The sequence below is a fragment of the Hyperolius riggenbachi genome, chromosome 2 (assembly GCF_040937935.1).
Source record: "Hyperolius riggenbachi isolate aHypRig1 chromosome 2, aHypRig1.pri, whole genome shotgun sequence".
NCBI classification, from domain to species: domain Eukaryota; kingdom Metazoa; phylum Chordata; class Amphibia; order Anura; family Hyperoliidae; genus Hyperolius; species Hyperolius riggenbachi.
In genome coordinates this window covers 478,981,323-479,005,931 of record NC_090647.1, presented here as the reverse complement: position 1 = coordinate 479,005,931, position 24,609 = coordinate 478,981,323, and the positions used below count along the sequence as shown (strand labels likewise).

Here is a 24,609-nt window from a genome sequence, read left to right as displayed (position 1 = left end):
ATATCATCAGGGTCTATCACACATATTCCCTATGGTGCCCACTAATGATACAATCTTTTTTTATTCACTCTTACCATTTATGTGTAAAAAGAGGGACTACGTAAAATATCCATTTATTCATTCCAATATATTCACTCAGTTTACCCTTCTACTGTATAGATATGGTAAGATTGGACAAAAAAGATTGTGTCATTAGTGGGCACTGGTTCATCTGATTTGATTGGTTAGGATATTTTCATCTGTTAGTGGTCCTGAACAATTGTTTCTAATGATCATGCGGTGAATTGTATCATTAGTGGCCACCTTAAGGCTATTCATAGACATCTGAGATTGCCAACTGAGCAAAATCATCCACGCATCATCATTAATGTTAAAATCGGTGCATCTGTTTTGAATGCAAGATGTGTCCCCTGCCTATAATTAGGCTCTGCACACCTTTGCTGTTAGTCATTCAGATGCAGCCTGCTTTGGGAAGCACTGCCACCTCTCCCTGCCATCATCATGACATGCTGTACTACTACTGGTGGCCAAAACTCAGCTCTCCTGTTTATTTTGTAAGCAGCCGGAGAGCGTTTTACTCAGAAAGAAAGCCATCTTATCAGGGCAGGGTGGCAGACTGCATTGACTGGACAAGGTTGTACAACCCATCCAGTGAATCCTACCTCTGGGGATCTTTATGTCACTGCATCAGATGTTTAATAAAAGTCACCGAAGCAGATTACCATATTTAGCAATGGCAGCATGAATGTGAAAGTCATATATGCTATGCCTTGATCCAGTCTTTTCCATGGTAATGTGATCAACTTCTCAGTTAACATTGGCAGCATTGTCTGGCCTTGTACAGTACTCCGGGGTAGAACGATAAGCACATTTTCCTCTTAGCAACTGTGGACCAAGTTCAGGTTTAATCAATTTATACATTGGGCCGTGTAGAGAAAGGAAGATGTTAATAAAGAGAACAGTGTTTGTACCATAAAGGGCATGCTTCATTGCCAGGCTCTTTCTGAAGGCCGTGATCATTGTCATCAGTTGAACCTGGTCCAATCTACGCAGATTATTGTGTGCACTGAGAGCTGCTAGTGATTGAGTGCTTTTTGGTGGCGAGGGAGGAGGGACGGACTTGGTGTTCTGCGAGGTCAGACAGAATGTGCTTGTTTATGATTACAAAAGCAGAGTAGAGGGATTTAGAAATGACTCAGAGAATGTGCCCATTTAAAAGGGTATTGGTTACCACAGACAGGTCAGGGAGAGATGATAAAACTGTCTCCCCATCAAGAGCAGGGGAAAGGAGAGAAGAGCTATGGACAAGGCCAGTGATAACAAGTTGCTTTTAGAAAGAAAGTCTAAGCAAAAGGTAATGGATAGCACTCTCGCCTTACAGTATTGGGTCCCCGGTTTCGAATCCCATCCAGGACACCATCTGCATGTTTTCCTCGTGTCTGTGGTCTGTGTGGGTTTCCTTTGGGCACTCCGGTTTCTTCCAACATCCCAAAAACATACAGATAAGTTAATTGGCTTCCCCCTAAATTGGCCCTAGACTACAATGGACATATGAATATGGTTGGGATTAGGTTGTGAGCTCCTCTGAGGGACAGTTTCCAACAAGAATATACACTCTGTAAAAGTGCTTTCGAAGATGTTGGTGCTATATAAATACCAAATAATAATTATAACTTACAAACTCATCCTGTAGATACTTACAAATAATTTATTTCCTGTTTGAACACATAGTTGCTTGTCTAAGATTAGAATACTAAAATAAATGTTGGAGAGAGTCCCCATCCCTGGAATAAACAACAGTTATAGGTGTGTATGAATGATCTCTCCAAGTTGCTAAGCAACAGAACATGTTCTGACAGCCTTATTTAGTAAATCTAAAGGTAAAGTTTAGTAATCTGTAGGGTTTGTACAGAAATCATTTGTGATTAGTGTTAGCAGGTCAGGGAATAGTGAGGGTATAAACCGGGAGTGCACATTGCATCAATCAGGATCTACCGGTAGATTGCGAACGACTGCGGGGTAGATCGCAGCTGCGTTCCATCAAATTGTGCTGCTCTGCTGCCCTATGTAGAGCAGCACACAGCATGGCTGAAGGGCAGAGGCCAGGGGCAGTTCTGCCATGACATGGCCTGATGTGCGTCATTCAGGTGGCGTCATGGCTGGGGGCGGTGCCAAGGCACCTATGCCTGGCTACCCATACTGGGGGCACCTATGCCTGGCTTACTTACAGTATACTGGGGGCACCTATACCTAGCTACCTATCCTGGGGCACCTAAACTTAGCAACCTATACTGGGGGCATCTATGCCTAGCTAGCTATACTGGGGGCACTTATACTTAGCTATCTATACTGGGAGCACCTATTCCTGGCGACCTCTACTTGGGGCTGTTCATGACAATAAGTAGGGGAGAAGGTTTTTGAAGCTATTAGCATTTGAAATGTTGGTAGATCTCTTGGACTTGGCAAATTTCAAAGTAGCTCCCGAGCTGAAAAAGTGTGGGCACCCCTGGTATAAACAATGTGTTGTCACTTATTGTGATACATTTTAGAATGTAGATCAGGGAGAGCAAAGATTTTACAAAGGACTGAGTAAATAATCTATAAATTAATTTGAGTAAGGCCCCGTTCACACTTGCGTTTTGGCAAGTAAACGGACCGGATCCTGATCGGATCCTGACCTGATCCTGATCAGAACCGTACGGTTCCGATCCGGATCCGGTCCGTTTGTATCAGGCATGCATCAGGCTGCCATCCGGATCTGTGGGCAAAAAATAGCGAAATTTTAAAAAAAAAATGTTGGGGTCAGCAGAAGGTGCACCTGTAGAATCAGGTTCCTCCGCTGTAGGCCTCACCTCCACCTCCGACATTCTGCCAAACAGCTCCAGCACGTCTGTCACTGCTGCTCCACTCCAGACATGCTTGGCCCATGTGTCCCCATCCGAAATGGCCGCTTGGATACGCATAGGAAGTGGGGTAGAACTTCAGGTTTTTGTAGGCAGTGTGTTCTGTGCCTTCCGTTTCCCATTGGTTTCTGTGATCCTGATGGTGCTGCCAGGCTCAGGTCCGGCTCCGTCGGCCGGAGATCCGGACCCAAAAAATAGCGCATGTTGGAAAAGAGTCCGGAGTCCGGACCCGATCCGGCTCCGTACTGTACGGAACGGACACGTGTGAACGTCCGCATAGACTTTACATTGCTATGCGGAACGTACGTTCCGTTTGTACAGTATGCGTTCCGGATCAGATCCGGAAAATCCGGATAGCGAACGTTAATGTGAACCGGGCCTTAAGGTGAAGAAGAGGCGGGCATCAGAAGGTTAATGCACATCAGTTACAGCAGGGGTGCGAGAAGTGGCTGTTTCACGGGTATCGCCTGCTTCGTCAGAGGCTAACGGACACCTTATTTTCAGTACATTTTTTTCACTGCATTTTGGATGCTTTAAAGATTTTCTATAAATACGATAGTGAATGAATTAATGGCATAAGTTTTATGAATCAACCCTTTGCCACCTTGATTTCAGACACTTAAAGAAAAAAAACAGTCCAGGTTTGCTGGATCACTTGTGTTCTCCATTGTATCAGTCAGCTATTTCTTCACATTGTTGTTTTGCAGTTAGATTTCATGGGTGCAGGTATTGATGTTATTCTTAGCAAGGTGCAGTTTAAGAGGCTGCTGGCTTGTGGATTGAAAGAATTCCTCTAGTGTTGTGTAAATAAGCAAGCAGGTGAAACATACATTCAACAGATTAGCAATGCAGAGGAGATTACAAACTACCTTAGGAATATCCACTTCCAGTGCCTGTCTGGTTGGAGAGGAAAGACACGCCAGGTGTGCATACCACTGGGGTCATGCATGCCTACTGAGGCAGCCGTTTCTAACTCTTGGAAAGGACTTAAGGGGCACATAAGTACACATTACCAACCTTATATAACATTTCAGGCAGTTGGCAGATGGTCTCTTTTCTCAGGCAAAGCCTTTAAAGGAAAGCTGTGTCACAAATGTGCTTTATAAGATAACTGCATGCACAGTTATAACACGTGATTATTAGTTTCCCAACCGTTTTTTTTGGGGGGGGGGGGGGGGGTTAAGGCCGGCTTTTAAAGATCACGCCTCCTGTAAAATAAATGCAGGGGTTCCTTAAGATCAAAAAACTGTTTACGTTATTTGCAGGGCTCCTCCAGGGTAAAAAGGTTTCTGTCCCTTTCCACTCACTTTAGGTACACTGTTATCCCTCCTCCCCTCTTGTTACACTTTTTTGTCCCGAAGCTGCCTGCCTAGTTCAGCACATAGCCATTGGGCTAATAAGCCCCGACATGTGAGAATATCTCTATGTCTTATTTACATGCGTTTTAACTGCTGCTCTACAGCGGTTTTTAGCACTTCGCCTATTTATTTAGGCTGGTTGTGTATTGTTTGACGGGCTCCTGCGTCCCCCAGTATCTATGCAGGGCGTAGCCATCCCGCTCACTATAGCAACCATATGACGCTTTGATTTACAAGCGTTTACTACGCGTCTAGCTGTACAGAGAGGAAGGGAAGGCGTGACCTCAGATCACATGGCTGCAGCATCACTACTGACGCGCGCCTGTGATCACACCAGCTGGCCGCGCCCATCCCTCCTCTGTTCTCCTACGCAGTTATGCCCGGACCAATCATTGAGGGGAGGAAGGCCTTACACAGCGGACCGGAAGTATGCGGATGACGCATACTTAAGTCCGCCATTGTTCTAGCCACTTCGTGCACTTTCCCTTAGAAGAAGCCAGGCACTTTGCCCTGCGAAACGGTCGTCAGGCCGTGCACCAGATTGGCGCCCACACCTGCCACCTCCTTACAACCAGGTACAGCACTTTGAATACTTGCATAGTGACACTTTGTTCATCAACATGCTGCACGCAAGAATCTACTGCAATATGTCACTTCCACAAATGTTTTGATACTCTTTGCATCATTATTTTTCATCCATGCTGACATTAAAACTACAGTGCCAGACCTTTCATGTTCTCCTCTACATTTTTTGCACAGACTTTGCCTTCGAGTCTTGAGCACGTAGCATACCTGGTTGTCGTTTATCTGCCTGTCACAATATTTCACACCCGAGTGCCTGCCAGCTCTTTCGTTTATCTGTACTTTGCTTTTTGCATTTTTGGGCATTGAGCACCGGATATGTCTATCTCTGGGGAAGACAGTCCTCAAGAAGAGATTGATATTGCTGACCAGCCAGCTAACGTCCACGGTGACCACGTCACCGCAGGGAGGTCGGATCTGACCAGCTTTTTCTCCAATACCAGTGGATCCAGCAGTTCAAACTGTTCTGTGGGCGCCAAGGTGCTAGAACAAAACCTGGGGAGATTGTGCGAAGAGAGGTGGGAGTCTTCTGGACAGTGACCACTTTGGAGAGGTACAGGGGAGAGCAATTGGTGGCCAGAGGGTTTAGAAGATATCAAGAACCATCCGAATACAGGCAGGACCCCAAATTTTTGGAAGTCTGGAAACAGGAGTTTTTAGAGCATTCAGCTCGTTTACAGGAGATCGTTCTGAATAGAAGCAAAATTGAACTTAATCTTTTGACGACCGCTATAGCAGAAAATAAAACAGAGTACCGAAAATTGGTTACAGAAGAACAATTTAAGAACGCCATCGAGAAAATCGATAAAAGATTGGCAACAGTGCAGGACAACATCAAAGCAAGGAAACTGCATAAATTTCTCCGCGACAGAGAAGACTACAAGTTCGGCCGTATTTTTTCGTGGATCCAAGTCCCAGGCCAAAAACCTAGAGGAAAGCCTAACATCCCGAGAAAACCTAGAGGCTACTGGACTACTGATTCAGAATCGAGTGGAGAAGAGACCCCCAAACCACGCCAGAAACGGAATCCTAAAAGACCTTCATCAAACCCCGCAGACGCCCCTTTAGGCGGCGCATCAGGCGGGGGAGAGGAAGAAGTAAAAGACAAGAAAGTCACTTGGGAAGACAAACCCAGAGGGAAAGGCAAAAAGAGGAAAACGACATACTAGCCGAGATGCCTTCTAACATCAAAACCAACTTGGTGAATTTGACCACAGTGGAACTGCCGGAAGGAGTGGAGAGCCTCTTGAATAAGGGATTAAACTTTTCTCTAACTCAACAATTTAATTATGCACAATTCAAAGTGGATCTATACAAAGGAGTCAGGAAGCTGAACATCAAACATCATTTCGGGAAAATGAGAAATTAAGAAACTCTCTCCCTGATGGGTTCCCAAAAACTCGATAAATCTACAGTAGGCCCATTGGGATTCAGCCCAATGGGCTCCTGGAAAGATAAAGAGCTTGGAGAAATCTCTGCCCTCAACGAACTTCTAGTGGATTCAGCTCTGGTTGGAGTACCACTGCATGATATCACGAAGTTCAAACCGTGTAGATCCATTATGCCCTTCCCCACAACAGCAGGTTCCTGTATTGATCTTTTTGAGAAACAAATAGACAGCGAAATAAGAGCTCTTGTATATCCTACAGACTCGCCAAACTTAACCCTTACTGAAAACAGAGCCCTCCACTGGCTGAAGAACCACCCCGACCTTACGATCCGCAAGGCGGATACGGGAGGGTCTGTTGTAGTGCTCTCCACTGAAAGTTATAAAACAGAAGCTCTACGACAGTTATCGGATGTAACCACTTATAAACCCCTCAAAGGGGACCCCACAGTCAGCTACCACACTGCTTTGAGGTCGCTCTTACGGAGAGGGGTAGATAATGGCTGTCTAACTCCCGTTCTAGCCACCAATTTATTGCCTTCCTTCCCGGTTAAGCCGGTATGGTATTGTCTACCAAAGATCCATAAGTCCTTGACCGATCCCCCGGGCCGACCCATTGTGTCGGGTCTGGGATCGGTCACGGAGAGATTGTCCAAGTATCTGGACCACATTCTCCGGCCACTCCTAACACACATTCCATCACACCTCAGTGATACTATTGACGTCCTCGAGGGCCTTGGGTCCTCATCATCGTGCACAGGAGACCTGTTGGTGACCATCGATGTCACCAGTCTTCATAGCAGGATTCCACATCTTGACGGTATAAGTGCCGTGAGGATGTACCTCGAAAGAGACAAAAAAGACGCCATCTTTAATAACTTTGTGTGTGAGTGTCTGGAGTTTGTCCTTACACACAACGCCTTCCTCTTTGATGAAACCTGGTACCAGCAGGTCTCAGGCACCGCGATGGGGACCCCGGTTGCCTGTACATATGCAAACCTTTTCTTGGGCGCATGGGAAGAACTCTATATCCACTCTGATAATAACCCTTTCCGTTCAGCCTTGAGAGTGTGGTCCAGGTACGTGGACGATGTCTTGGCCTTTTGGTCAGGAGACACCCCACTCGGATCCTTCTTAGAGTATCTGAATCACAATGACGTAAACATGCAATTTACAATGGAATGGTCACGAGAAAGCGTCTGCTTTCTCGACCTAGAGTTAGCTGTTACACATGAGGGCATCCTAACGAAAGGCTATCGTAAACCGACAGCCTCCAACACCATCTTACACTCGAGCAGTTACCACCCTAAACATGTCACTGAGTCCCTCCCCTACGGTCAATTCCTGCGTTTACGCAGGAACAATACAGAGTTACAAGACTTCGTAGAGCAGGCGGGCGATCTCAAACAGCGGCTTTTGGCTCGAAGGTATAGAGAGAAAGATCTTGATCAAGCCATCAGAAAAGCCACCTTGAGAAATAGGTCGGAGTTAGTAAGAAGAAAGGCCCCCACTAAAACCAAAGAGACAATAGCTTTCTCCTTCGAATTCTCCCCAATGGCCAAACAAATAAAATGGGCCTTCAACAGGAGTTGGTCACTCCTACTTGAAGACAGGGGCGTAGCAATAGGGGGTGCAGCGGTAGCGACCGCATCGGGGCCCTTGGGCCAGAGGAGCCCTCCCTCAACTACAGTATTAGTTCTCTATTGGTCCTGTGCTCATAATAATCACTTCTATAGATACTTTGAATAGTGGTAATCATTAACAAGCTGTTCCCCATCCCCTTCTTGTACCTCTGACACTGTAGTTGCCATTGGCAGGTTTTGGTGCGCTGTATCAATTGTTATGTATTGAGTGCTTGGGGGGCCCCATTATAAAACTTGCATCAGGGCCCAAAGCGCCTTAGCTACGCCACTGCTTGAAGACCCAGTGTTAAAAGCCAGTCTACCACCTCAACCTTTGATAGCCTTCAAAAGAGCACCGACAATCGGTGACGTCTTGGTCCACAGTGATTTTTCGCGCCAATTCACAGCGCACTTGGCTGAGCGGGTTCTCCTCCACAGGCAATCACCGTTGCGGTTTTTGCAAAGCCTGCCATATTCTTAAAACGGGCAGACTGTTCCAATTGGGCCCAATTTCACACAATGTAACCTTCTTTGCTACATGTAGAACCAAGTATGTCGTGTATGCTCTATGGTGTCCGTGCCAACGTTTTTATATCGGCAAAACTACGAGAATGGCAAAAGAACGCATCCTGGAGCATGCACGACTGTTGCCTAAGGGTAAAGGATGCCCAAGAGTATTCGAACACATGACAGAAGCCCATCAAAAGAACCCTGATTTGTTCTCTTTTGCAATTATTGATATATGTAACGTCCCCCGTAGAGGTGGGGATAGGAAAAAACTCCTGCTCAGGCAAGAAGCGCACTGGATTTTGCGCACCAATGCAATGGGTGCCTTGGGTCTTAACGATTACATAGACCTTGCCTGCTTTCTCGATCCATAAGTTCTCATTTCCTTACCCTCGCCACCCTTTGTTGCCCCTTAGACGGTTCCTATTTTGGCATTAGGGTTTTTTTTTGAGGGGACAGTGTCCTTACATTGCCCCTTCAGATTTGGGAGAACTCGGTCGGTTCCCTCTCCTTCTTTTTCCTTTTAATGGGGGACCCTCCCCTTTTTGCTCCCATTTTTACCCATTAAAGTTAATTTTAATCAATGTTTGTGGATACAATATTTGATTGAGTATTCCTTGCAGTTCGCCTTTTCATAACTTGCCATCAGACGAACCAGTCTAGCCTTTTTTACGTGGTCGCTCTTTGGGCTGTCCCTATCTTTCTCACCCTTTCTCCCCACGGTGTACCTATCACTTTCCCTCATCATCCTTTCCACTTTCCCACTTCACTTACCCTTTCTTCTTTCTGTCCCTTTCCACTCACTTTAGGTACACTGTTATCCCTCCTCCCCTCTTGTAACACTTTTTTGTCCCGAAGCTGCCTGCCTAGTTCAGCACATAGCCATTGGGCTAATAAGCCCCGACATGTGAGAATATCTCTGTCTTATTTTACATGCGTTTTAACTGCTGCTCTACAGCGGTTTTTAGCACTTCGCCTATTTATTTAGGCTGGTTGTGTATTGTTTGACGGGCTCCTGCGTCCCCCAGTATCTATGCGGGGCGTAGCTATCCCGCTCACTATAGCAACCATATGACGCTTTGATTTACAAGCGTTTACTACGCGTCTAGCTGTACAGAGAGGAAGGGAAGGCGTGACCTCAGATCACATGGCTGCAGCATCACTACTGACGCGCGCCTGTGATCACACCAGCTGGCCGCGCCCATCCCTCCTCTGTTCTCCTACGCAGTTATGCCCGGACCAATCATTGAGGGGAGGAAGGCCTTACACAGCGGACCGGAAGTATGCGGATGACGCATACTTAAGTCCGCCATTGTTCTAGCCACTTCGTGCACTTTCCCTTAGAAGAAGCCAGGCACTTTGCCCTGCGAAACGGTCGTCAGGCCGTGCACCAGATTGGCGCCCACACCTGCCACCTCCTTACAACCAGGTACAGCACTTTGAATACTTGCATAGTGACACTTTGTTCATCAACATGCTGCACGCAAGAATCTACTGCAATATGTCACTTCCACAAATGTTTTGATACTCTTTGCATCATTATTTTTCATCCATGCTGACATTAAAACTACAGTGCCAGACCTTTCATGTTCTCCTCTACATTTTTTGCACAGACTTTGCCTTCGAGTCTTGAGCACGTAGCATTGTCGTTTATCTGCCTGTCACAATATTTCACACCCGAGTGCCTGCCAGCTCTTTCGTTTATCTAAAAAGGTTGAGAAAGGCTGGCTTAGGGGCTGGCACATGAAACCTTCTACTCACACTCATTTATGTGTAGTACCCCCACACATGAAACCTTCTACCCCAACTCATTTATGTGTAGTACCCCCACACATGAAACCTTCTACCCCAACTCATTTATGTGTAGTACCCCCACACATGAAACCTTTTACCCCAACTCATTTATGTATGGTACCCCCACATATGAAACCTTTTACCCCAACTCATTTATGTGTAGTACCCCCACACATGAAACCTTTTACCCCAACTCATTTATGTGTAGTACCCCCACACATGAAACCTTCTACCCCAACTCATTTATGTGTAGTACCCCCACACATGAAACCTTCTACCCCAACTCATTTATGTGTAGTACCCCCACACATGAAACCTTTTACCCCAACTCATTTATGTGTAGTACCCCCACACATGAAACCTTCTACCCCAACTCATTTATGTGTAGTACCCCCACACATGAAACCTTCTACTGCAACTCATTTATGTATGGTACCCTCACATATGAAACCTTTTACCCCAACTCATTTATGTGTAGTACCCCCACACATGAAACCTTTTACCCCAACTCATTTATGTGTAGTACCCCCACACACGAAACCTTTTACCCCAACTAATTTATGTATGGTACCCCCACACATGAAACCTTTTACCCCAACTCATTTATGTATGGTACACCCACACATGAAACCTTTTACCCCAACTCATTTATGTGTAGTACCCCCACACATGAAACCTTCTACCCCAACTCATTTATGTATGGTACCCCCACACATGAAACCTTTTACCCCAACTAATTTATGTATGGTACCCCCACACATGAAACCTTTTACCCCAACTCATTTATGTATGGTACACCCACACATGAAACCTTTTACCCCAACTCATTTATGTGTAGTACCCCCACACATGAAACCTTCTACCCCAACTCATTTATGTATGGTACCCCCACACATGAAACCTTTTACCCCAACTCATTTATGTGTAGTACCCCCACACATGAAACCTTCTACCCCAACTCATTTATGTATGGTACCCCCACACATGAAACCTTTTACCCCAACTCATTTATATATAGTATCCCCCACACATGAAACCTTTTACCCCAACTCATTTATGTATGGTACCCCCACACATGAAACCTTTTACCCCAACTCATTTATGTGTAGTACCCCCACACATGAAACCTTCTACCCCAACTCATTTATGTATGGTACCCCCACACATAAAACTTTTTACCCCAACTCATTTATTTATGGTTCTCCAACACATGAAACCTTCTACTCCAACACAATTATGTATGGTAGCCCCACACATTAAACTTTCACCTCCAACTCATTTATATATGGTACCACCACACATGCAATCCTCTACTCCAACTCTTTTATGTATCTTTTCTGTATGGTACCCCTAGCTCCAAATGCTTTTATTATATATTGATATGGGAAATAATTATACATAAATTCCTATAAATCTATTTCAGGCTTGCAACATACAAGGTATGATATTAATAACATTGTGAATTGAAAAAATGAAAACAATGAGGTTTAGATATGGTAGCAGTACTAACGTAGTTTAAGTATGGTCCTTTGGATTAGGGACAGGATCATATTACTTGTAGGCAGGGCCGGATTTGTACTTTTTACCGCCAAAGGCCAACTACAGTAAACCATCTGTATGGTTGTTGTCTCTGTGTGCCCCAATGAGAAATCTACTTACTTTCTATCATTGGATGTCACAGACAATAGCTATTTCAGTAATATGTGTATAGATTACAAGTTATATTTTCCTTAACAACTTTTATGTTATGTTTGCCATCTCATTAATGATGGACCCATTGTGTCTCCATGTGAGTTAGGCTGATGTGTACCTGCAGGATAGCGCTTACAGGACTTGCAGGGATGACACAAGTACAGGACAGAGAGTTCAAAGGTTAAAGCTGTCCTTGTATAAAGGGATGGCTGCATAAAACAGCTTTACTGCCCCTCACTGAGCCGCCCCTAAATTTCTGGTGCCCTAGGCCATGGCCTATGTGGCCTTGCCAGAAATCCGGCCCTGCTTGTAGGGCTTCTTACAGAAGGGTGAATACCGTATTTTTTTCCCTTATAAGACATTTTTTTACCCGCAAGAGTGAGGGAAAAAATTCCTGCAATTTTTGGATCCATTGCAAAAAATGTTTTTTTACGTGTTTTCGAGATCGTGTACACGCTAAATTTTTTCAAAATCGAAATGCGAAAATGCATAGAAAAATGGCGTTTTTTGGTGCGTCTTATAAGCTGAAAAATACGTTATGCCACTGAAAATGTTAGGTGATGAGAGCTTCACCCAGTTACAATTTGAAAATGCAGTGGGCATCTATCATGACTTTTCTCCCATGAGTTAAATTGCTTGTGATCAGTTATGAGCATTTTCCTACATTTTGGCACTCATACATTACATAGTGTTTTTTTTTTCCTGCATATTGGGCCTCCAACCTGTGAGTTTGGTTTTCAGTCTTTAGGAAAATCGGAATACCACCTTAATTCACCTACAGGATACATTTTTCTAATATTGTGCTGCTCTCCTAGCTATGATAATGCACTTCTTGATCTTTCCACAGTAGCTTATGTGTTTCAGCTATTGTTTATACATTGTGCTGAAAATGAAATAACTGTTTAAAAATCACTGCAAAGGCCTTGCTGCCTTGTACGGAACCTCCAGTGGAGCGTGACATAATAACTTTGCGGGATCATGCTGTGTAGTAAACTGGAGAACAATGCCCACACAATAAACTACTGTCAGCCAGACCCTACTGTATAATCACCCCTCTGTCAAATAAAAGCTGATAACATCATTTCATTTCCTTTTAGAGGCAAACCTTGAGCTGTGTGGAGATGAAATTTGGATAACTTCATAACATAGCCATTGTCACTTGTTAATATCAGAAAGTAACCCCTCCACAGTTAACTCTTTCTCGCTTTTCTTCTAGCTGCCCAACATGTTTGGTGACTTGCGTTCGACGTTTATTGCGCTGATGATTGGGTCTTATGCTTCCTCCGCTGTAACCTTCCCCTTCATGAAGGTGAGTACTAGTATTTTTCTGATCCGTCATTGTCACACAAGCGTTTGCTTTTCAGGTCTTTTTTTGTTTCTTCTGGGTAGATTCAGTAGCACATACTCTAATTTAATTACTAAACATAATGAAGTAACCTTTGTAGGAGGATCCTATTAAAACATAACTTTTATTACAGCCTTTAAAAAGTGTAAATTTGTGATATTTTTATTGAAATTGACCTACAAGCGACAGGGTCTGGTGCTGTAAACTAAATCCACGTCACTATATCCGTAGCAAGATTGAGCCCCCTGTTCCCTCGACCAAAAAATGCTTATAAATACATAAAGAACGCCCCCACCACCAACCCAACATGTTTCACCTGGGTGCTATGAGAGCAGAAAGCCTATTGCTATGATCAAGCCAAAAGGCTGTATGATATTTATTGAAATGTATATTTGAATGTTGCACATGCACTTGCACCCTGAGCACTTTTCATCCCCTGATGAAGTGTTCCATTTGAGCAGGTGAAACATGTTGGATTGGTGAGGGGGTCTTTATGAATTTTTAAGCACTTTTTGTCGAGGGACCGGGGGGCTCAATCTCATTACGTATATCAAGTAGTGATGTGGATTTAGTTTACAGTAACAGGCCCTGTCCCTTGTAGGTACATTTCAATAGAAATATCACAAATGTACTTTTTTTAAAGGCTGTAATTAAAGTAATGTTTAAATAGGGTACTCCTAAAAAGGTTACGTCATTGTGTTTAGTAGATACAGACGGTACTTAGGGTAGTGGTGTTAATTGCAGGGTTTGTATAAACAAATATACGATTGCAGCACTGAGTGTTCAGGCCATTTAGCTACTCTGCACATCATAGCAGCGTTGCCAAGGCCTTAGGGGTTTCTAATGATCTTTCCTGTATTCCTGAGGTCCTTATTATCTTTCCTGCCAGGCCTGATTGCCTTTACTTTGACGATTTATCACTGTTATTACTGCATCAGGTGTCAGCTTGTGAAACACAAGTGCTACCTAGTTTCTGCAGCACTCAACAGCATTTGCCCATAGATACTTGTCATCACAAGCCTTTCTATTGGTGGATAAATAAAAATCCAATTCCTGCATACATTTAAGTCATATTACAGATGCAAGCCAGCATGGTAATCAGCATACACCTAGCCATTACTACGAACAGGAAGTCAATGAGATGTGAAGAGGAACTCTCCAGCTTCCTGCGTTGCGTTTTCCTGTGTTATCAGGGGATTCTGTTTACGCCATATATTTTGGTATTCCTAGATAACAGGATTATCGTGTATGGCTTGCACCAGTCAGCCCTGAGGCCTTCCAGCCCTGGAAAGTGTATCTTTCCTGTACTGCAATTCTAGGTTCTGCCTGTGTATTTGTTTCCTGTGGGTGCTGCAACTTACTCCCATTTCACAAAAAGCAGAAATGAAATGGCTTCTGTTCATAAGAACCCCAGAGGATATGAATTTAATCAGCAATGGAGTTTATCATTTACTACTGATGAGCAAAATGTTTCCTAACATAATTCCCATCCAAAAGACTGAAGCTGACATTAGCAAATCAAAGCCTCTATCATCCTATCCAGTTAAACAATAGTTGTTTTAATGATTTACAGATTCGGCAAAATCCAAAATGTGTTGTTTTTTTTTTTGTTTTTTTTTTAACAAAGCATGTATATACATGATAAGATAAAATAAAGCCCTATTAAATGCATATAAAAATCATGCCTGGCTTGGGACTTTAAAAATACCTGAGGTGAGGGGGATATGGAGACAGCCATATTTATTTTCTTTTAAACTATGCACATTGCCTGGCTGTGCTGTTGATCCTCTGCCTTTAAATACCCTGAACAAGCATGCAGGTCAGATGTTTCTAACAAAAATCTGACAAGATTAGCTGCATGCTTGTTTCAGGTGTGTGATTCAGTCAGTACTGACCAGACAGATCAGCAGGACAGCCAGGCAACTGGAAATAAATATGGCATCCTCCGTGTGTCTCTCACCTGTTAAAAGCAAATAAACTTACTCATGAGACACTCTTCGTTCAGTTGCCAAAACCTTAGAAATCTTTATTTTACTTGTACAAGGACTTTCTAACAGCCAGCATATAGAGTCTATCTCTAACACAGGCCCAGCATAGCAGTAGAAAGTAAGTTTTTTCCTGCATGCATTGGCCTTTTAAAGCCTAATTAATATGATAAAATATTCCTCCTTTTGGGCAGTTCTTTCTGGTAAAAGTCCAACCAGCATGTTCAGTTCGCCTTTGCAGGTGGGGTCACTTGACTCCTCTTTGTCCTGAAAATCAGCCTTTCAAGGAAGTCCTCTGTAACAATATTCTTGCTTTTGTTTTCCTTCAAAGGCAAACCCACTTTCGTTTCTCTGAAATGATCTCATAGCCAAGTGGATATTTTTCCAGGATGAAATATCCAGTTTAAACTGCTTCTGCTCAAGGAATTCTTCGTGCTTGGTACAAAATGACACTGGGGGGAGGTTTGGAGGTTGTTCTGGAATTTCACTGTGAAAGACATAGGAGACTGCACAGTATATGGTTCAAAAACATATATTCAATGGTATCGTGATAACTCCTTGGTTAACAATAATCCTATTACTTAAAGTGTCACTCTAACACAATAATCTAATCTTGTGCATGTGGACTATATAGTCACATAGGTTACACAGGATATACATGATATACAGGGTATACATAAAGATTAACAGATTTAATTATAAAATTCTTTCCACATTTCCCTCCTGTTTATAATTAATACTGTGGGTTGTGGCTTGATTATATATGTGCTATAAAAAGAATATTTACATTCACATTTCTATGCTTATGCTTACTTAAGCCTCAGGTATCTGCAAATGTGTCTCCACTACAGGGGTCAGAGGTTCAAGCAAACACAGCCTTCTACTCCCCTTTGCTGCAAATGGGTATGCACTACAGCAAGTCAAGGCATAGAAGTGAAATGCTCAAAAACAAAAATCAGGCTCTGGCCGTGAGCTGGAATTATTGCCTCACACGTTGGCCTGGCCATCTCCCTCCAGCATACCATCATAATCTCCTCCCAAATCACCGTATGCTTCTTCATCATGCTGTGCTAAGGCTGCATACATAGTAATACTCATATGCTTATCTATCAACCTTGCAAAAAATGTTCTCAGCATTGGAAAAATACAGCAGGCTAGCAGGAACAGAACCATAAGAACAGTTAGGAATGCGATACCAAAACTCTGAAAAAAAATGAAGTCCAGCTTCCAAACCAGTTCTGTAACCAGTCTGTTATTGGGTTTGAAACACCTGAGTTTCGTTTCAGCTCTTCGGATAGGTCTTTTAACTGCTGAAGAGCCACTGTCACTTTTCCATCAGGGGATGTATTATCTGGAATGTAGGTACAACATTGTTCCCCAAAAAATTCACATACACCCCCTTTCTCTGCCAACAGCATATCTAATGCAATTCTATTCTGCAATGCTGTTAATGATGTTGCTTTCAGTTGCTCTGCCAAACCTTCGATAGCATCTCTAGTATAATTAACAAATCTTTGCTGATTGTAATAAATATAATTAATCCAATCTACATTTTTGTTAACTGTTGGCCATAGGAAAATGGACTCAAACCCTGCAGCAATTTGGTTCCTAGCCTTGAACTCGTCTGGCACCCCTCTGGGGACCCCTATCGCATCAATATATACATATGGGTCCAAACTCCCTTTTGGTGCCTCCCTTTTACTCCGGTGTACCTTTTTATCCACCAAAATTTTAAAGGACTCATAGGGCAATATAGTGACATGTTCTATCATCCAGACAGGGGCACACAACCCTTTCCATTCTGGTGGCAATGATGATTCTGCTTTGTTGGGTTCACAAGTCCACCAAGTATCTTCTAACTGCCATTTTGTTCCTAGGCTCAACCCTTTATCGTTGGTTATTTCCACTATTTCTCCACAATACTTGATCATCGGATGGTTACTGGGGGCAGATCTATTATAGCACGTAAGATTGCTGGCTGTAGCGAATGCACGCTGTGGCGTGCCCGGTACCTTCATACGGGCTCTCTCTGTGGTACAGTTCCGTGGTTGATTCACACTTATCATACTCTGTATCATACATTCTAATTCAGACCCACTCGCCACTACTGATACCAGAGCAATCTGCGGTCTAGCCGCTGCACACACAATACAGTCAGACACATTCACTCAGTACATTCACTCGGTTTGCAGTAAAAATTGCCAAAGTAATCCAAAAATTAAAAATTCCACCGGTCACTAAAACTTTATCACTAGTCACGTTCATCTTGTTAATACTGTCCGGTGGGGATGGGTCAGTAATCTCTTTGTCTATCCTGTCATTGCTGTTCAATGGAGGTCGTATTGTCATTGTCATTGTCATTCCAGGACTCTTCTTCTTCTTTAAAAATGCTATGGCTCTAACCCAACTTCCCCTATGTAGCCTTTTTAGGTATCTGTTCCCCCTTTTTTATCTCCTTTTCACCATGGTTCAAGATAAAGAACTACACCTGTGCCTTAGGAAGAATCCTCTAATATCTTCCCACAGCCTTTGAGATCGTGGTCGCACTGAGGCTCAGGCAAATGTTCCCGTCGCCTCAGGATCTCAAATTTCCGCCCCTCTTTACCCCGTGGTGCTAACTATCAAGAACAGATTGGATCTGGCTACTGTTTTTAAAAGGAAATGACCGCTAAGCGTTCTTCTTGAGCAAAATTCAAACAACATTTCTTTTTTTGTTTCAAAAAACACCAAAGCCTCATGTGAGTGTTCGTAGCAAGCTGTGGTTCTATTGCAAAAACTTACAATTCCGCTGAGGCACACAGTAGCTCAGGAAACTGACCACAGATTGTGTCATGCAAAACAATATAACAACACATCAAAACTTATACTCTAATTTTGCGCAGCCCTGTGTATGAGAAGTTACAGAAATAAAAGGTAGTACTTACAATTAAGAAGCTTTCAGGACACCCGAGAACTTTGTTTTAGAATCCTAAGCAGGCGATTTCACCGACCTTGGCTGAAGAAGTCTCACGGTTCGAAATAAACCGTACGTCACAAAGACATGAGCTCCAGTTGCGTTTGGCCACCTGCTTTTTGAAGGAAACGTAGTCCCGGTGGGCTTTCACCAGCTTTTTTTATCAGATTCGCCAGTCGCAAACGCGCTCCTAGGACTCACCTCTCTGTGACTATAGGTTTTCCGGTTCGATGAAGACCAGATGTTAAAAGCAAATAAACTTACTCATGAGACACTCTTCGTTCAGTTGCCAAAACCTTAGAAATCTTTATTTTACTTGTACAAGGACTTTCTAACAGCCAGCATATAGAGTCTATCTCTAACACAGGCCCAGCATAGCAGTAGAAAGTAAGTTTTTTCCTGCATGCATTGGCCTTTTAAAGCCTAATTAATATGATAAAATATTCCTCCTTTTGGGCAGTTCTTTCTGGTAAAAGTCCAACCAGCATGTTCAGTTCGCCTTTGCAGGTGGGGTCACTTGACTCCTCTTTGTCCTGAAAATCAGCCTTTCAAGGAAGTCCTCTGTAACAATATTCTTGCTTTCGTTTTCCTTCAAAGACAAACCCACTTTCGTTTCTCTGAAATGATCTCATAGCCAAGTGGATATTTTTCCAGGATGAAATATCCAGTTTAAACTGCTTCTGCTCAAGGAATTCTTCGTGCTTGGTACAAAATGACACTGGGGGGAGGTTTGGAGGTTGTTCTGGAATTTCACTGTGAAAGACATAGGAGACTGCACAGTATATGGTTCAAAAACATATATTCAATGGTATCGTGATAACTCCTTGGTTAACAATAATCCTATTACTTAAAGTGTCACTCTAACACAATAATCTAATCTTGTGCATGTGGACTATATAGTCACATAGGTTACACAGGATATACATGATATACAGGGTATACATAAAGATTAACAGATTTAATTATAAAATTCTTTCCACACACCTCAGGTTCCTTTTAAAGTGAACCAGAGATGAAAGTAAGCTAATGCGATAAACAATTGGATCTGTCCTTCTACTCCTAAAATGACTCGTTTAGATATTTCAAGGTTTTATTTCATGTATAAAGATTTACAAAGCAAATGTAATATTTTATAAATTTATTAATACACAAAGCAATGAATAGCAATGAATGCAGAACTGTCAACAATATAAAAACACCCTCCCTAAAACTGCTCTAGATTTACAAAATTACGCCCTAAATCTTCATTTATGCCCCCTTTGGGTTCAAATAGGTATGTATCCATGTTTATGGATCTAGTCGCTGAAGACCTAAAGAATATTGATTGGCGAAAAAAAGGTAGGGATAATTTATCTAAAGATGAGAGGCTGGCCTTAACTCAATTACAAGAAAATCCTAATATCATAATAAAGAAAAGTGATAAGGGGGGAAATGTAGTCATAATGACTCGAATCAAATATGAAGCTGAGGTCAGGAGACTTCTCAGTGATCAATCCACTTATGAGAGGGTGAGAGTCAACCCATTTAAGGATTTGATAGAGAGAATTAATTTAAAATTACAGTGGGCCTTTTTAGATGGAATATTGGCTGAAAGGGAATTAAAATACCTAATGGTGACAGAGTATACTATTCCAACCTTTTACATTTTGCCGAAGACTCATAAAAATTTGCAGGCTCCCCCGGGACGTCCTATCGTCTCAGGGAATAATAGCCCTCTAGAAAGGATCTCAAAATATGTAGATTTGAAGCTTAAACACATTGTAAGCAATTTACCCTCTTTTGTTATGGACACCAGGGATGTGCTGGCAGGCATCGAGGGGGTACATGTCGAAAAGGACTGGCTACTCGTCGGATTGGACGTGGAAGCGCTTTTTACCTCCATACCCAATGATAAAGGCCTAGAAGCTCTCGAACATTATTTGGGGGTGTATTACACTGACTATGATGGACAGGGTGAGTTTATCCTTGACCTCATGAAGATAATTTTGAATAACAATTTTTTTGAATTCAATGGAAACATTTATAGACAGAAAAGGGGCGTGACCATGGGGGCGGCGTGCTCCCCTGCCTACGCGTGTCTCCACCTTGGATTCTGGGAGCAGGAGGTGGTGCGGGCCACTCGTGGGTATGGGGAGCACGTCGCACTCTGGATACGTTATGTGGACGATATTTTTGTCCTATGGAAAGGTACAGAGGCAGATTTGAAGTCATTTGTTCTTGAGCTGAATATGAACAATAGGAATATTTTTTTGACATTCACTTATAGTCTGCAGGAAATTTCGTTTTTGGACTTACTGATAGGAAAAATGGGCACCTCCCTAACAACCAGAACCTATAGGAAGGAAACCTCGGGCAATACCCTCTTGTCTGCATATAGCGCACATCTACCTGCACAAAAATGGGCTGTTCCCACGGGCCAGTTCCTAAGGCTGCGGCGAAATTGTGCTGATATCAATGTTTTTAAAAAAGAAGCAGGGGATTTGATGACTAGATTGAAGGCAAGGGGGTACCCGAACAAAATTGTGAAAACGGCATACCACAATGCACTAAAAAGGGAAAGAAGGACCCTCCTTGGTCCAAAATTTAACCCAGAGGGGATGGAGCCTGCCTCAACCAGATCAAAAACTGACGCAGGAGTGTCTAGAATAGTGATGACCTATGGGGCTCATTTTAAAGAAGTTAGGGATATTCTTAATAGACATTGGCATTTGTTGGGGAGGGACCCGATAATAGCAAAGGCTGTGGGAGGGTACCCCCATATAGCCGCCAGAAGGAGTACAAATTTGGGTGACATTCTGGTCAGCAGTGAATTTGGTTGGGACAGGCGCAAAAAAGAAATACAAAAAAAGAAAAAGGGAATGTATACTTGTGCAGGTTGTGATATGTGTAGGTTCATTAAAAAAGACACTATGTACTACAATTGGGACCGATCTGAATCGTTTCATGTCAACGATAGAATTGATTGCAATACTGAAAGGGTTGTCTATCAGATCCGCTGTCCATGCGATCGTATATACATTGGCAAAACATACAGAGCCCTCAATGTACGCTTAAGAGAACATGTGGCAAATATAAGGAACCCTAATGTTGATAAAAAGAAATTGAACCCAATGGTGCTACATTTCAAATCTGATCACGATGCAAACCCAAAAGGTCTGATGGCCATGGGAATATATAAACTGAACATTAGCCCCAGACGGGGCGACTTTGATTGTGAACTCAGAAAGAAGGAGTCGGAGTTAATCTATAGATGTGGGAGTCTGATGCCAACTGGTTTAAATAAAGATCTGAACATTAAGGTGTTCCTATGAATAGGAGCATTGTGTTGCTACACCTGATCTGCCTCTTGCATGGTTCATACATGGCATACGCTGAACTGTCGTTTTTAAATTTTATGCAAATTTGGGAAGCCCAAGATGGGCATAAAAGCAAAGCGTCTTACCCTGACGTCACACGTCTGATGAAATCCTGATTGGATGAAACGCGTCACGTGCTACGTGGTGGTGACGCTCCTCGGCCGGTAGGCGTGGCTTCCCCCCGTGCCTCCGCAACCTTCCTCCAAACAGCAGCAGCATCCAAGGTCCAGGGTCGGGTCGCATACGGCTACACTCGCCGCACCCCGCAACCTACGGAGGAGAGAGCTGCCACACCACGAGTCCCGGCTGGGAAGTGAGGAATTGAATGGCAGCCGGGGCCCCGAGGCTGCACACGTGAGTGGACCAACACTACTGCATATAGCTGGCTTGAATTTCCTTTGACGCTGGGGAGGTTTGACACTGCCTGTGTCAGTAATGGCTGCGTAAGTGTTTAACACAGAGGCGTGCTTATCTGCACACGGGGGGAATCTGAAGATCTTCCACACTTATGAGGCTGATCAGCTGCACACCATCACTTTACAGTTCAATTGGGCCTGAAGATATTATGCATGCTTGAATCTCCAGTATATAGGAAGTGCACTCCTATTAGGGACACATGCTATTTACCCCATTGATCTGGTTTGGTTTTAGGGAGGGTGTTTTTATATTGTTGACAGTTCTGCATTCATTGCTATTCATTGCTTTGTGTATTAATAAATTTATATTCTTTTGCTATGAGCTCCCTTTGGTTTACCAAATTGTTTGATATATCTATAGAAAGGTGAGACGAGCACTACATACATATTGTAGATACACAGGTTGATATCCCGTAGTGTGGGGTGTTCAGCTTAAATGTAATATTTTATAGTCTCTGCTCAATTGCAGTGTCTCAAGAGTCCCAGAGTGAAAATACATGAACTATTGATCGTTTTATCTTCTCCCCTCACAGTAAAAAGCCCAGGTATCTGCTTAGGAAAGTGTTTTATAGATGTAATTTGTTATCAGTGAGCCGACTGAGTCCTGACTGGAGAAACGCTGTCAGTTCCATAGCTAATTATAAACTCTTTCAGGCAGGGAAAAAAGAAAAGGAGCACAGCATAAGTGTCTGTATGCTCGCCACTGTATTTGCACATGTCCATTTCATCATGTCACATATCATCTCTGGTACACTTTAAAGTAAAAATGTAGCCACCATGGTTGGGCTCTGAATTTTCTGTTCCCCTTGGAGAGTGTTCTCCTTTGTTTCTTGTCAGTATGATGTTCAGGGCACTCCAGCGAAATGCGTTGTTTGCTTCCTATTCTGGGTGTTCACTTATGGAGAGATCACTAGAGGCCAGAGCTGGATCATCCACAAGGGAAACCTAGGCAGTTACTTAGGGCATGGCGGATGCTAGCCCCTCACTAAATCTTCCTAAAAGAGCCAGGTAATTATCAGTGGTGGGCAAAAACTGATATCTTGCCTAGGACTCCATTTCATCTTAATGTATTTCTGCTAGAGGCTACTTATATGAGAAATTCAATTCAGAGAAGAACATAGACAATTGCTGACGTAGATGTCACTGAGACAATACAATAGAAAGCATACCTAACACAAGAATAACGATACATAGGTTTTGCATGTGGTTCCTCTGTATTTGCTTTCATTTTGAAATAGTTCACTGTGTTCTCCCTGATCCACAGGTCATCTATGATTTTGGAGTGACATTTATCACCATTCATGTTGTTTGGGGTGCCTGTGCCGGGCTGGTGTTTTTCAACTGCTTCTTTAACTGGCCTCTTGAACCATTCCCTGGACCAGAGGACATGGACTATACGTAAGTGCACCGCATGTGTGAAAATTTCATGCTATCATTATATACTCCAGCACCACCATGGTCATACTTTATAATTGTCTGCAGTGTGAAGATAAAGTTCAGCTGGCTGGGCTTTGACCACAAGATCACAGGGAAACAGTTCTACAAACAAGTGACCACTGTGGGGAGAAGGCTGAGTGTTGGAGGCTCTATGAAGAATCCCAAAGAGCTGGCAGCATTGCAAGAGGGCAATAAGCTGTGTCTTTCCACTGTGGACCTGGAGGTGAAATGCCAGGCAGACAATGCAGGTACGTCTCTCAGCAATACAAACATCACTATGCCAGCCATCACAGGCACTCCACTCCAAGCTTGGTACTCCTCTCAGCTTGACCATGGAGCTACTTAAACATACTGCCAGCCATCACAGTCACTCCACTCCAAGCTTGGTATTCCTTTCAGCTTTACCATGAAGCTACTTACACAAAGCTACTTACACACATACTGCCAGCCATCACAGGCATGCCACTCCAAGCTTGGTACTCCTCTCAGCTTTACCATGAAGCTACTTACACACATACTGCCAGCCATCACAGGCATGCCACTCCAAGCTTGGTACTCCTATCAGCTTGACCATGAAGCTACTTACACATATACTGCCAGCCATCACAGGCATGCCACTCCAAGCTTGGTACTTCTTTCAGCTTGACCATGAAGCTACTTACACACATACTGCCAGCCATCACAGGCATGCCACTCCAAGCTTGGTACTCCTCTCAGCTTTACCATGAAGCTACATACACATACTGCCAGCCATCACAGGCATGCCACTCCAAGCTTGGTACTCCTCCCAGCTTGACCATGAAGCTACTTACACATATACTGCCATACATCACAGGCACTCCACTCAAAGCTTGGTACTCCTCTCAGCTATACCATGAAGCTACTTACACACATACTGCCAGCCATCACAGGCATGCCACTCCAAGCTTGGTACTCCTCTCAGCTTGACCATGAAGCTACTTACACGCATACTGCCATACATCACAGGCACTCCACTCCAAGCTTGGTACTCCTCTCAGCTATACCATGAAGCTACTTACACACATACTGCCAGCCATCACAGGCATGCCACTCCAAGCTTCGTACTCCTCTCAGCTTTACCATGAAGCTACTTACACACATATTGCCAGCCATCACAGGCATGCCACTCCAAGCTTGGTACTTCTATCAGCTTTACCATGAAGCTACTTACACATATACTGCCAGCCATCACAGGCATGCCACTCCAAGCTTGGTACTTCTCTCAGCTTGATCATGAATCTACTTACAAAC

At 43.4% G+C, this 24,609-nt stretch overlaps 1 protein-coding gene across 1 annotated transcript in view; it reads left to right on the top strand.

Annotated features, from left to right (window-relative positions):
• SLC43A2 (solute carrier family 43 member 2) overlaps positions 1-24,609 on the top strand; it is a 132,193-nt gene that overhangs the window by 79,720 nt on the left and 27,864 nt on the right. Inside the window, exons 6-8 of the mRNA XM_068270290.1 lie at positions 13,062-13,154; positions 23,165-23,298; positions 23,383-23,585. Coding sequence (XP_068126391.1) covers positions 13,062-13,154; positions 23,165-23,298; positions 23,383-23,585 — 430 coding nt within the window. The remainder of the gene's footprint in view (positions 1-13,061; positions 13,155-23,164; positions 23,299-23,382; positions 23,586-24,609) is intronic.